The 15,039-nt window shown below is 38.7% G+C and overlaps 1 protein-coding gene across 1 annotated transcript; it reads right to left on the bottom strand.

Annotated features, from left to right (window-relative positions):
- Positions 1 to 1,686: 1,686 nt before the first annotated feature.
- LOC309797423 (E3 ubiquitin-protein ligase RLIM-like) lies at positions 1,687 to 13,530 on the bottom strand (the record flags this gene model as incomplete). Its single annotated transcript, XM_082645965.1, is given in 4 exon segments — positions 1,687 to 3,228; positions 3,232 to 3,281; positions 4,615 to 4,858; positions 13,441 to 13,530. Coding segments are annotated over 4 exon segments (1,926 nt in total).
- Between the last annotated feature and the right edge of the window lie 1,509 nt (positions 13,531 to 15,039).

The raw sequence follows: 15,039 nt of genomic DNA, 5'->3' as shown, positions 1-15,039 counted from the left end.
TCTCACCTATACCAGGATTGAAAAATTTAAGCAAAATTTTCTGGACTGGCCAATACAAGCCCCCAAAAATAGTCTTCAGGCTGAATTAGGAGAAAAATCCTTCACTATGTTTAGGTTGGAAGGAAGCATGACCTAAATTTTGATTTCAAATACTCGGGGTTTTGGGTGATGGTTTTACTGGGGACAGTTAGAATTGAACTATGTAGACATGTTTCCTGAAGCCAAGTTTTACCTTTAAGGCTTTCATATTGCAGCTTGTGAGGCTCCAAGCAGCAATTGACTACTTTGGGTCATTCACATGAATTCACTCTTAATCATATGATTGAGTCATATATAAACCATAAAACCCTTTATAAGAAGTTAGAATCTGTTTTAAAAATTAATTATATGAACTAAACATATATAGAAAGAAATTGAAGCTTGAATATATTGAAGAAGCAAAAATTAAAGACATACCTATAACTGCCCTTTATCCTTAGTTGTTTACAGTCACAGCAAATCAAAGTGTGACATGTTTAAGAGAAAGGTAATTAAGTTCTAAGGCTTTGTCATCTTATCACTTTTAAAAATACAAGATCTGAGTAAATGAAAGGAAAATAGAGAGGGTTGTTAAAGAGCTGAGTCATAGAGTGGAATAGAGAACAAGCGGAAGCGGAAGAGGCAAGAAAGCATACACAGGCTGGGTTTGAAGAGAGTTGGGAATGCTGGTTGTGGTAGATGGTCTCTGATTTGCTTACCGGATCTACTCGCCATCCTTCTTAACCCTGCTTCGTGATTCCAGGAGGCTGATCTTTATCAGCTTCATGGACCAGTCTCTCTGTGTCTTCAGGTTGGGTTTGGTTAATATGAACTACTGATAAGTGATTAGAAGTCAGGAGGAAAGAAGGCAAGGGTATTTATTTCCATGATCTGCCCCCTTCCAAACTTTAGGTTGGCAGTGGATGCCATTTTCTAAGGTTACATCTCTTGTTGGGTGGGCTTCTCCTATAACTCGAAGACATTCTGGGTTGCAGGAACTGCTATCTCTCTATGCCCCTTCAAACCTAGTGGTTATAATACTGGCTTCTCACAGCTGCTAGCCTCAGGGTACTTCATCATCTCTTGGTTTCCCTTCATTCTTTACACACTTTAGTCTCTTCATTAAATGCTATTCCATCACTCTTTTAAAGTGTGCCATCAGTTTTTAGCTAGAACTGACTGATACATTGGTAGTGGGGAATAGGAGAAACGTTAAGGTAGTGTTAGGGAGGTGGGATAAACTGCTGTGGAGAGAGATAGGAAGAGAAGGGTTTCAAAGCTTTTTATGGCATTCTAGGAATGTAACATGACTTCTTTATGTGAATGACTCTAATGTAGTCTTAAATGGCTTCTTAATTATTGATATTTGGTTGGGTTTCTGTTTCTTTGCATGCACAACCAGGATTGAACAGGGCTAAGCGATGTCTGGGATTTACATGACGAGATAATACTACTAGGATCTATCTAGATTCATTTTATCATATTAAGACATTTCTCCCATGGAATCAGGAACATCCCAACCCAGTGCACATGCTAAGTTTTTATTGAAATTCAGTGAACTGCTATGGTGTGAAATTAATTTTAATTGTCAGTCCCCTGCATCGGCAGGCCGACTCTCAAGCCCTGCGCCACCAGGGAAGCCCTATAACACTTTATATAGCTGAGAATTCATCGATCAGGATTTTCACTCTCATTGGAATCCACTACTTGCCTACGACAAATCGGACACGTAGAGTTCTCAGACAGCCAGCGATCAATGCAGTGAATGTGATATTCATGGGAGCAAGGTAGTATGCGAAGCTTGCTGTTCTCTGTGTACTCTGTAAGGCAAATGCTACAGGCTTTTAGTGCATCATTTTCACCAAAAGATCTTACAGCCAAGCTGTCAATCTGTGTTTTGGTGAGTCCTGTAGTTTGCAGATTATGGGAGGACCCAGAGTCACTTTCATCAGATATTATTAGGCTAATTTGTATACCCCCTTGGCTGGTCTCTGATGATAAGTTTGTTTCTTCAATGCCTTCAAACATCAGTGAGCTAATTCCTGAATTTTCATCACTTGAGCTGGAACCAGAAATAGGACTAGAACTGGAACTAGACGTACAATTGGGGCTTGAATGCCAACTCAGTGTGGAACTTGAATGGGTATCATAGCTAGCATTTGAATCAGAACCAAATGTACCACTACTACTACCATTAGGTGACTCTAGCCATTCCATGTTTTGACTTGGAGGTGAGACACTATGCTCTAAATTACTGTCACTGTCCATAAGGTTATTTGAGTTACTAAATTCTGTCATTGTCTGCCTTAACGTGCTCTGAATTGGAACAGATGTTGTATCATTTAAGCTAGTATTTAACATTCTGCAAACGGGATTTCTAATGGTATTGACATAAGCTCTCACACCTGCCTGCTCAGAATGTGAATACATATGCCTCAGTCCTCGTTCACTTTCAGAAGTGACAGTGTTGTTTGGTGTCTCAGATGTTAACTGAGTTCTACTAGCTCTGCTGTCTCTCTGAGAATATGCTCCAGAATAAACTTGTCCTACTTCAAGATTGAAGGGTATGGTTGGATATATTTCCCTCATTCCCCAAGATTCACCACTGCTGGTTGTATCTGGAGAATTTTCTCCATGAACGGCATTCCTTGTTCTAGAAGTTTCAATAAGACCACTATTTTGCAACTCAAATCCAGTCATTTGCTGTGTCAATATTTCTTGGTGCTCAGTTCTAGAAAATCTCGCATTCTCACTTAGCAGAGGCTGCTCAAAATTCTGAGAGGGTATACTATGATTAAGTCTTTGTACAATTTCCCTAAGTGAATGTGGAGGCGACCAACTTTCAATTCTTGCTCTGGTTCTCCGATACTCTGGGCTCCTACTTCTTGCTCTTCGCTGACTTGTGGTAGGTGGGAATTCCATTAATGTTTCAGTTGTATCTTGTTCAGACATAGATGGTCTTGTAAATATTGATTCAGATTGTGGACTTTCCACTTGCCTTTGGCTGTCTTCCATATTTTCTCTTCCGGGAAGTCTTGCAGATGCTACATATTCATTCTCTGGATTTGGACTCCCATTATCAAGGTTAGCATTTATTTCTAAACTGAATATGAACTGATCACTTTTAGGATTAATTTGGCTCTCTTCTCTCCAAGATTGGTTTTCTCTTTGTCCACTTGTCATATTTTCAGTTTGTCCAGAACAGTTAAGCTAGTCTATTAGAGAGTCACCACTAGACTCGTCATCTGAAGAGTCTCCTCTGTCTGTTCACAAAAAAAAATGGGGAGGGTGTATAAAAGAACTACCAAAATTAGAACCATCATAAAATAGCACTCTGAAACTTTGTTTCAAAAACAAACAAAAAATGAGAACTTAAATACTCAGGTGTTTTCAACTGATTTCACATTTATAGAGTTAATATTTTATAAACTGCACTGTGTAGATTTATAAGTAAAGGTAGAAAAGTTTCGATTCCATCCAAAAAGAGTGAGCTAATCCTAGATAAACTTAGAGAATTTTTTAAAAAGGGAATCCGGAGGAAGTCTATGTTTCAGTATTTCATCATATACACAGCCCTGTGTACCACTGTCGGAGGAATGTCAAGAGACATTTTTTTCAGTCCACTGTCAAAACACTAATGCAATTAAACAAGGTAAACACCAGTTAAGGTACAATGCTAGTAGTTTAGTTCAATTTACATTATTGTCTAATTTCCATTAGTCTCCAACATGACTACTTGTAGGCTCTTCACTTATGTGCTTTTGATAATAGATAAGCTGTTTGAAAATATAAGGTTATTGCCCAAACATAAACAAGTTTTATAGGTTTAAAAGTGTTTGCATTTTGAATACTTCTTAATGTTACCAAGATATTTAATTGACATTAAATTGAAGGTCAGATCAAATGAATAGACTGAACCTAGCATGGTACATATAAGACCATATTCAAGAGCCAAAGTATTATAGTATCCTCTTCATTAGACAGCAAAATCCTCTACTTCACACTGGGAGGGAGGACACCAGACCTGAGTTTCGAGCAGGGTTTCTCAGCCTTAGCACTACTGACATTTTGGTGCTGGACAATTCTTTGTTTTGGGGAGCTATCCTGTGCATTGTGGGATCTTTGGCAGCATCCCTGGCCTCTGCCCACTGGATGCTAGTAACACCCATGCCTCCCCTGTGACAACCAAAAATATCTCTAGCCATTGTCAAATGTCCCCAGGTGTTGAAGAGAGCACAATTGTCCCCAGTGGAGAATATTTCTGTTTGTTTTTTTTTACATGTCTATGTAGAAAAAATAATTCAAGAAGTAGGAGGGACTTTCAGTTGAGGTAGAAAACCAAGAAAAATACAAATAGGCTACTTTGCACTGTTTCCCAATTAAAACAACCCAGATGTGAATCAGGAAAACAAACAAACATACCTTGACATTCTCACCAAAAATCAAGTAAATGCCAGTTCTTTTTATGAGAAGTTACTTACCAAATTAATGTAAGTCGCTTCTGTATAACTTATTATTTACTATTATGAAGTTACTATTTCCTATTATGAAGTTCCTTATTCATCCCATCCGATTCCCTCCAAAAGCAAAATATACCTGTATTTTCATCTGAGTCTTGTGGTGCGTTTTCTTTAATTAGCTGAAGTCTTCTCAGCAACTCTTCTTCCGTACTTTCACCTAGAATGCCTAGAAGATTGTTGTCTCTCATAAGTTCGTAATCTTCTTCACTCAGATTATTTACGAACCTGGAGAAATCTTCTTCCCGAACCAATCGGTCCGTTTGACTTATGTGTTGGGCCGAAACTCCATCTCCTTCATCGTTGGAATCCGAGTTTTCCACCTTAATAAACAAGTGGAAAATTATCTGAAATTCACGACGTGGTGTTGAAATTCACCACTGGTCGTTTCGTTTTCTTCGCTTTGTACTTCCTGCCAGAGTGTCCGGTTCCGACTCAGTCGGATGACCCTCCGCACAGATTCCTCCCTTCTCCCTTCCCGACTCAGTTCTGTGGCCCCTGGTGACGCAACAGTTGGGAGCCGCCTCTAGCCCAGAACTTGCTAGACGTTGCCTAGGCACCCATTATCTTCCCCGCTGTTACCGAGTAGGGACTGGATTCAGGTTAGGTTTCATTTCATTCAAAACCAGCCAATGTTACTGAGGGTTTATAGTGTACCAAGCACCGTGCTTCACCTCGTTTCACCCACAGGAGCCTATTCTCAGATTTTCAGGCTCTGATATGCTCTATTTATTCGTTACATTCCATATGACTGCCTTCTTCAAAATGCCATGCCAAAGTCAGCCTAGTTCAATGCAGCAATTCTCATTTTCAGGTGCCCAGGGACCTCCGCCTTTTCTCCTCATGAATTTCTCAAATCCTAGACTCTCACTAAGAAAGCCCACAATGTTTGATAATTTACCAGGGCCCTGGCTGAGTCTCTTTAGTGTGTCCTCTCCCTTTTAACTGTTAATGGCTTCATCTTGCATTATATGGTCCTTCAGTCTTGTTTCAAACAAACAAGAAACACCAAAACTTTGGTAGGCTTTTCTGCTCAGCCAGGGAATTCCTTCTCCACAAAAGCATCAGGTTCATTTTTGTCCTCCTTTCTCATAAATATTATAAATAGTACTTAAGCAAAACTAGCCAGAACATCACGGGAACTTTTAGGACAGATACATAGTAGTTACTTTGTCTGCCACAGTGAGTACTGACTTTGCTGATTTTGTCGCATGTATCACCTGAAAGGCTTGGTGAAAATAAAATAATGCTCATTTGCAATGCTATCTGGAGGAGACCTCTAATTCACTCTCAGTACACAGCTTAGAAGTTGAAGGAGCTGTGTAAATTCACAGTTGTTGTTTTGTTCACGGTCCACAGCAGGCTTTCTTGTTTGTTCTCAAGGAGATGGAAGGATGGTAACTTTACTGGTGTGACGGTGAAGAATCTAAGTCTATGTCCTGCTTTTGACATTTGTTCCATGCCTCGTTTAACTTAAGCTAGAAAAATCAATCTTTCCCCTCTGAATCAAATCTCAGCAAGACTTTGGATGAGAACAGAATCCCCTAGACTACCCTGCCTCCTTTATGGACTTCTGAGTGTATTTGTTATCTTTTACTGAAGTTATTCTTTTCACAGGGGAACTCTGTTGTAAACTTGTTTGCTGTGCCTCAATCAAAACTAGCAGTATTATGAAAATTCAGCGTGATTTGTACTCTTGATGCAGGAAACCCTCACAATCGTTAGTGTTCTTGAGAGTGATTGATTCAGTTTAATTCAATTCAATCAATTCAAGTGTCAAGTATGTTTAGCGTTTGTTAAATGTCAGTCATATTATCGGATATTAAGATACAAAGATGAGTATATTTAAGAATCTGTTGTCATTAGAGTATAACAAACAATTGAGCTACACAGAGGTAAAATTACAGTTTTGAGGAGAAAGTGATTTGAGTGAGAGAGAAAATCGGTTTCACTGCATTTGGGTTTTAAAGGATGAATAGGAGTTTTCTAAGTGAATGAAAGGGGGAAATATTTTCAAAAGTGAGAACAGCAACTGCTAACACTCGTAAAACAACAAGGATAGTAGATTTTAATTACTAAAAAAAGACATTAGTTAAATTGGCATAGCAAGGCCAAAAAATGGAGACCTTTATGACATGTTTAGAAGTTGGACTTTATCATTAGTGCAATGGAAAGATGTTGAAGTCTTTAGACAGTTGATGGTCAAATTTGCAATTTAGAAATAATATTGATAGTAGTGTTGAGGATGAATATGAAGGGCAACAGTTCAGATGGGAGGGTCAGAAATAGATAGAGGGCAGCCTAGGCTAGTGATGACAAGGATCTGAATCAGGGCAAAGGAATATGATTAAAATGAAGGACTTTAACAGATCTCTAGGCAGCAGAACTGATTAAACCTAGTAATATGTGGGAAAGAGGGAAAAGTGGGGAGGGGGAATATATGAGGGAAAGGCAGGGGTCAGGATTACTTCTGTATTTCTGTCTTTGCTTAGTGGACAGTGGTACCAATAAGAAGTAACACCTGATTCTGAAGTTGTATGGTTTAGCTTAAGAGGGAGCATGATTGCTTATGATTAGAATAGTATGCAAGTTACCTGAAGATTCAGAAAGTCTTACAGTCTTTCCAAATTTAGGTACAGAAGCACATGAACTAATAGCCCCGGATGTTTGGTGTTCCCTGTAGTTGGCTCTCAGTGTCAATGACTCTAGCTTCCTGAACTATTTGTTCCTGGTTATGTCCCAATTCTGGTGCAAGTAACAGGGTATAGGGATCATCATCCCAGAGACCTACTTATTGACCTTGATTATTTAAATAGAAGCCACCAATATAGCTGTGCTTTACACTTAGTTCTCTCATGTCTTGACTTTCCTTCTGAGTATTGCATTGTAGGTTCAGTAGTTTTTCCTCTGGATGGCAATATTGCTGCTTTGGCCTTTGTTCTATCCCTTGTCTTGATATCAGAAGTCTTCTGAAGATGTTTTTTCTTCACTTCTCATTTCAGAGATGGGAGGTGCATCAGGAAGTCCGGATGTTGACTAGAGCATCACTCTAAGTTGAGTTGGAGGGGAAGAGGTTGAAGATGGAAAGCTGCTTACTTTCAAACAGAGTCAAGCACTTAAAAATTTGGCCAATCCATTGTTTATGATGTGGTGAAAAAATGGGGTGTGTGTGAGCAGATTTGGCTGTTCTTTTATCCTGGTTGTAATAATGGAGTTTTGTAATCAAGAGTTTTCTTTTACTGACTCTGTCCAAGGAAGCTTCTGAACAGATTCTATGACTCAAAGGGAGACTGAAAATAAGCAAGAGATAGCATTCTCCCTGAATATGGGTAAAAGGAGTTCCGTGGCTTTAGAACTGTAAGAAATGATCAAGACATATATTCCAGATACCTATTGCAGTATAAGAAACCAGTCCAAAACGCAGTGGTAGATACAATAGAAACCATGCTGTTATAGTCAGGACTTTGTGAGCTAAGAAGAAAGATAAAGAATACTGGGGATGGCTCATCTCTGCTCCATCATGACTGGGCCTCAGCTGTGGTGGCTTGAATGATTGGAGATAGATTAGACAACTTGACTGGTGTCATATGTCTGGGGCCTTGGTTCTGGCTAAGTTTTCTTTGAGTCACATCTTTTGGTGCTGAAATGTCCAACCAAGATGGCATCTTCATTCACAAATCTGGGGCTTGAGTTGGGCTGCACAGGCTGAAAAATCTGGGGCTGGTTTTCTCTCTGTCTCTGTCTTTCTCCATGAAATTTCTCGGTGTAGTTTTGGAGTCTTAGCAACCTGGATATCTCAAAGTAGTTGAACTCTTACATAGTGAGTGGCTTCACCCAAAGTAAACATCTCAAGAGACTTGGCTGGAATCTGTAAGTCTTCCTATGACTTAACCTCACAAGTGCAAGAACACCTTTTCTCTTGCATTCTGTTGATTGAATAAGCCAGTGTATCAGCCCATATTCAAGAAGTGGGACACCACATTCTACCTTTCAATAGAGAGGTAACAAAGATTTTATGGTTGTATTTAATGTACTATAGCACATGATGAAAAAAATCTTATAATGATGACTTTTCAGTTTATGTGGAAATTAATCTCTCCCTCTGTTTTCTGAATTGCATTATTCTCTGGGTAAAAATAAAAATAAAAGAAGGGAGGACATAAAATCTGAAGTTCTTTGCATTCAGCCTGATTTTAAAGATACCCGATTAAGGATCTTTTTATTATGTAATAGTTTTCCCACATCAGAGACCATTGGTAATATTAAGAGCTATTTACTGAGCAACTGTAATTGCTAGACACTCTGCTTGTGTTTTAACTTATTTGATCCAAAGCCCCATGCAAGATAGGTATTACTATTCTCAGAGATAAAGGCATTGAGGCTGATGCAAATTAAGTGATTTTCTCAAAGTTACAGTAATAGATAATATGTTTAGATTCAAACAAGTTCTATAGGATGACTCTCCCTGTTTCGCTTTACTCCGCTATGTTTAATGAAAACACAATTTTAGACATCATTACACAAACGTAGTAAAATCTCAGTTAAATGAGATGCTTGAATCATGTCTGATCATTTTCGTGTGCCATTTCATTTCTGCTTTGGAGTTAGTCTAGAATATCTTCATTTTAACTTAATAAAGAGTAATTTTAAATCAAGAAGTAAACATAATTAAAGCTTGTTAAGATATTTCATATTTTTATGTCTTTTTCTTTCCCACCAGAAGGATGGGTTAAAAGCTTGAAAGCATTGATGCAGAAAAATGAATATAAATATGCATGTCTCATGGAATCTACTGGAATTGGTTCTTTGACACAAATACTTGTTTTGAGTCTAAACAAGAAATTCTTGTTAATTGAAATCACAACCTTTCCATTTACATAGGCTTGACACTAGGAATTAGTTTCATCTCTTCCTTATTCTTACCTCTAATTATGGAAATAAAAATGTATTTATTTAGCAAGGTCTCATCCCTCTTATGATTTCCTTTCTTCCTGGTTCTGCTCAGATTTAGACTTTTTTTTTTTTTTTTTTTTTTTTTTTTTTGCGGTACGTGGACCTCTCACTGTTGTGGCCTCTCCCACTGCAGAGCACAGGCTCCAGACGTGCAGGCTCAGCGGCCATGGCTCACAGGCCCAGCCACTCCATGGCATGTGGGATCTTCCCAGACCGGTGTACGAACCCATGTCCCCTGCATTGGCAGGCGGACTCTCAACCACTCTGCCACCAGGGAAGCCCAGATCTAGACTTTTGATAGCTTTTCTATTAGTTCTGTATCAGTGGTTAGTTTGTTTCTATGCTTTCTCTAGTTTTGAGACATTTTACACACTTTCTCTGAGGCATGCTCCAGGTCTGTTATTCACAAGCAAGTTAGTTCATACTTCTGCACATTTGTTTATTTGTAAAGTCTTACCTCCTAGATTATTGTAATAAATAAATAAACTTACATATACATAAATAATATTCTGTTTGTTTGAAAAGCACTCTGACTTTTTGTGAAAGAGACTCACTTCCCAATTTTACAGCATTAATCTGAGGAACAGGGGCCTGCTGGAATACTCCCCAGGGACAGAGGCTGGCGGGTGCCATCTTCCTGCTCTCTCTCTGCCTTGATAAAACTGAAAGGTGCCATCTTTTTTCCCCTTTTTCCTTTCCTGCAGGTGACAACTTTGTGCTCCAGCCAGCTGGCTCCTTCTTCCCTGCTCTTCCTCTGTCTTGCTATATATATATTTTTTCTTCTTCTTTTTCTTTTTTTCTTTTCCCTCTTTCCCTTTATTCAAATGGTGTCATCTTTGCACTCTTCCCACCGCCTCACTCAGCCAGTAAGCATCATCTTCACACTTTCCCTCTGATGTGCTCCAGAGAGCCAGAATCTCCAAGACAGGAGATCCCATTTTTGTGGCCTCCACTCAGGGGATGCTCCTTGATCACCTGGCTCTGGAGGTCAGGAGGGATTTCTTTTCTGGGTCCCATGGGACTGTAACAATTGGAGAGACAGTTCTTGGCAGGATACCACCCCCAGGATGTACCACTACACATCAGACTGAGACACAGCCCCAGCCTTTACATGAAAAAAGCCTATTTGCTAGTAGGGACAAGACTTAAGAGCAGACTTCAGGTTCAGCACACATCTAGAGGCTACGGATGTGCTCTCGGGGAAGGTAGGCTGGGGGTGCCATCTCTCCACCCTCACTCTGCCTTACTACAGTTCACTGGTATCTCCCAGAATGGAGCTTGTACACTTATCTGAAGCACTGTTTTCTTGTGACTGCTCCCCAGGGGACACCTTCAGATTGCTTGCTTTTGGGGCGCAGCAGGGCTTACACTTGCAATCTCACAAGGCTAAATATATTTGCATTCTTTAAAAGCTGTTACCAAATTTTCTGGCTTCCTATCAACCTGAATCTAGGTACTGCCTGAGATCCTCCACTTTGGGTTGCTCATTTGTATTGGCACACCCTCAACTGCTGGGATGGTGTGCCAGGTCTATTAAAAATAAACTGCTTAGGGCCTCCCTGGAGGCGCAGTGGTTGAGAGTCCGCCTGCCGATGCAGGGGATGCCGGTTCATGCCCCTGTCTGGGAGGATCCCATATGCAGCGGAGCGGCTGGGCCCGTGAGCCATGGCCGCTGAGCCTGCGCATCCGGAGCCTGTGCTCCGCAACAGGAGAGGCCACAACAGTGAGAGGCCCGCGTATGGAAAAAAAAATAATAATAAAAAAATAAACTGCTTAGACAATCACAAAGATTTGAGAGGCAACCAAGAGTAGACAGGGTTAAATGACAAGGTTCATCTGTCACACAGCTCTTCAAGACTGGGAGATGTGGCTATTTCACTTAATGCATAGAAACCAACACAGAGAGTCAAGCAAAATGAAGAAAGAGAGGACTATACTCCAAAAAAGAACAAAATAAAACCTCAGGGAAAAATCTTAATGAAATGAACATAAGTAATTTACTTGATAAAGAGTTCAAAGTTATGGTCATAAAAATGCTCACTGAACTCAGAAGGAAAATGGATGAAAACAGTGAGAACTTCAACGAAGAAACAGAAGATATAAGAAAGTTCCAAATAGAAGTCACAGAACTGGAGAATGCAATAATTGAACTTAGAAATACAGTAGATGAAGCACAAGAAAGAATAGGTGAACTCAAAGACAGGTCAGAGGAACTCATCCAATCAGAGAATAAGGAAGAAAAAAGAATGAAAATAATGAATATAGCTTAAGGGATTTATGGCACATCAAATGGAATAACATTCACCTTATAGGAACTCCAGAAGGAGAAGAGAAAAGGGGGCAGAAAACATTTGTAGAAATAATATCTGAAAACTTTTCCTAACCTGGGGAAAGAAACAGACATCCAGATACAGGAAGCCCAGAGAGCTCCAAAGCAGGTCAACCTAAAGAGATCCATACCAAGAAATATGAAAATTAAAATGTCAACGTTAAAGATAACAAGGGAATCTTAAAATCACCAAGAGAAATACAACTTGTTATATAACTTGTTATATACAACTTGTTATATAACTACATCAACCTAAAAAGCTTCTACACAGAACAATAAACAATCAACAAAACGAAAGGGTGAGCTACAGAATGGGAGAAAATATTTGCACATCATGTATGTGATAAGGTGTTAATATCCAAAATATATGAGGAACACATACAATGGCTATATATATATATATAGATAGATAGATAGATAGATATAGATTCTCAAACAATTCAATTAAAACTTGGGCAGAAGAACTGAATAAAATTTTTTCCAATGAAGGCATCCAAATCACCAACAGGTTCATGAAAAGATGCTCTACATCACTAATCACCAGGGAAATGCAAATCAAAACTACAAAGAGATATCACCTCAAAGAGACTAAGAGGTAACAAATGTTGACAAGGATGCAGAAAAGGAAACCCTTGTGCACTGTTGGTGGGAATGTAAATTGGTACAGCCACTATGGTAAACAATATGGAGTCTCCTCAAAAAATTAAAAAGAAAACTACCATACGTTAGCAATCCTGCTTTGGGTATATATATATCCAAAGAAAATGAAATCACTATTTCAAAGAGATATCTGCACTCGCACATTCATTGCAGCATTATTCACAATTGCCGAGAAATGGAAACAACCAAAGTGTCCATGCATGGATAAATGGATATAGAAGATGTGGTACGTACATAGATGGAATATTATTCAGCCATGAAAAAGAAGAAAATCCTGCCACTTGCAACAACATTTATGGATCCTTGGGGCATTATGATGAGTGAAATAAGTCAGAGAGAGAAAAATAAATACTGTATGATATAACTAAATTGTAGACTCTAAAACAGCCAAACCCAGAGAAACAGAATAGAATGGTTGTTGCCAGGGGTTGGGGTTGGGGGAAATGGGGAGATGTTGACCAAAGGGTAAAATATCCAGTTAGCACATGAATTTCTGGGAATCTAATCTACAGCATGGTGACTGAGGTTAACAGAACTGTATTATATACTTTAAAGTTGCTAAGAGAGTAGATCTTAAATGTTCTCACCGAAAAAAAAAAATGTAATTTATGCGAGGTAACGGAGTTGTGTTAACTAGCTCCGCTGTGGTAATCATTTCACAACATGTAACATACCAACAGGTTGTACACCTTAAACTTACACAATGCTATATGTCAATTACATCTCAATAAAGTTAGAAAAATACAGAAAACAGACTGTTGCACAACATTCAAGCAAAAATACTAGTTTTGGGCTGCTTTTTCTTGAATTTAGTCATTGTTCCTTCTTGAATCTGTTTTGTATCACATGATAGCAGACTCATACAGGCAGCCTACTTCTGATCAGGCGCAGCCAAAAAGAAGCAACTGATGGTATATGGGAGTTTAGGGATAAGCTACGAGATTTCTCCCTTTCTTCCCCTACTTTGTGAAGATTCTCCAGCAGCAACTTTGTAATTTCCATGGCTCCAACTCCAAAGAGACAGAACTGGTATGGTCTGACATTGATGATCATTTAACCTGGCCCTGGACTCCTTTACAACCCTCTGCTTAACTCTGCCTTTCCAGCATAGGGGTAAAAGTAAATTCCTGTTCCTACTAATCACTCCATTATCTAGGTGGCCCTTCTTTACTTCTCAGAAGTTTCATCACTGGTGTTCTTAATACCCTGTATTAAATTTATTTGCAAAGACTTGAAACAATTTCTATTTTATTTGTTATGGGCAAATACAGTATAATAAAATTTCCAAATATTAAAAAAAAATTAGAAGAGACATGAAATCTCAAAATGGGGAAATGTTAGCCACGTTTAGGAAGAAAATGTACTAATATTATTGGAGGAGAGAATTCAGGAATTGGAAGAGAACACTAATGAGTTTGGAAGGTATAAGACTGTGGAGAAGTTTCAATGGTGGGCTTCATGCCACAGGAAATAGGGAGTGATTCAAAGTTCTATAAAGATTGTGCTCACTTCAGCAGCACATATACAAAGTTTTATAAGATTAATCTGAAAGTGGTAGGCAGTTTGGAATATGTGATGGAGTGATGTCAAAGAAAAATTGCACAAGATGGTTACACAGGAAAGGAGTACTTTACTCAAGATGATTCTGTAATAGAGGAGAGAGACTGAACTCCATTCTGCTGAAACAAAAGGCATGGAAGTTTTTAGATGCCAGGATGAGCTGTAGGAAAAATAGTAGAGGATGCTGGAGAAGAGGTTGGTCAATATAATTAGACCATCTCTGTTTGCTTTGGCTCTTATCAAAGTTAGGCTCCTATACTCCCCACAGAGACTGGGAAGTAGGGGCAATACCTTTCTTGAAGGTTATATTTCAAAGAGCTGACTCCCAGGTCCTTAAGAAAGACATTTCTGGGTTGGAAAAGTATCAAGTGACTAGGAGAAAATTTACATCTCAAAGGGGCAGAGAAAGAATTTACAATTTCAAGTTTCTTAAAGTAAATGTTTTCAGAAAAGGGAGGTTAGGGGCCTATGGTAAAGAAAAAACCTGTCTGAAGTTTAGCCAAACTGAGGGACACATTAAGGCCATCTTGATCAGTAGTTAAAATTAGCATTACCTTCAGGAAGGTTATTTTATAAAGAAAAGCAATGCTTTAGAAACTTTCTCAGAAAAATCAAAAGTAACTGTCTGCTAGTTAGATACAGGTCAGGAATAATGAGAAAGGGCAGTTACAAAGTTAACTCAACTAATGTTCTCTGTGTTGTAGCTTTAATAAAGATGAAATAAGTAGAAAAAATAATCCATTGGTACACGGTGAGAGCCAATTGGATGGATTGCCCAATTAGAAATACTTCTTTATTTTCTAGTCATTATCAGTCAAGGATTAACAAACCTACTTTTATTAGATATACTTCTGTCTAGGGATTGAGAAATATCAATTATTTAAACTTAATCACTACTTTATTTCTGTGAGATTTTTAAAAATATACTTTGGGGAAAAGTAATGGAAGAGTGATATAGCACTAAAACATTGAAGTGAATGACATAATAAGACCCTATCTTTC

Source organism: Mesoplodon mirus (genome assembly GCF_964341445.2).
Source record: "Mesoplodon mirus genome assembly, contig: HAP1_SCAFFOLD_521, whole genome shotgun sequence".
NCBI lineage: Eukaryota > Metazoa > Chordata > Mammalia > Artiodactyla > Ziphiidae > Mesoplodon > Mesoplodon mirus.
The sequence above is the reverse complement of the archived record's forward strand: the minus strand, read 5'-3'. Positions and strand labels throughout refer to the sequence as shown.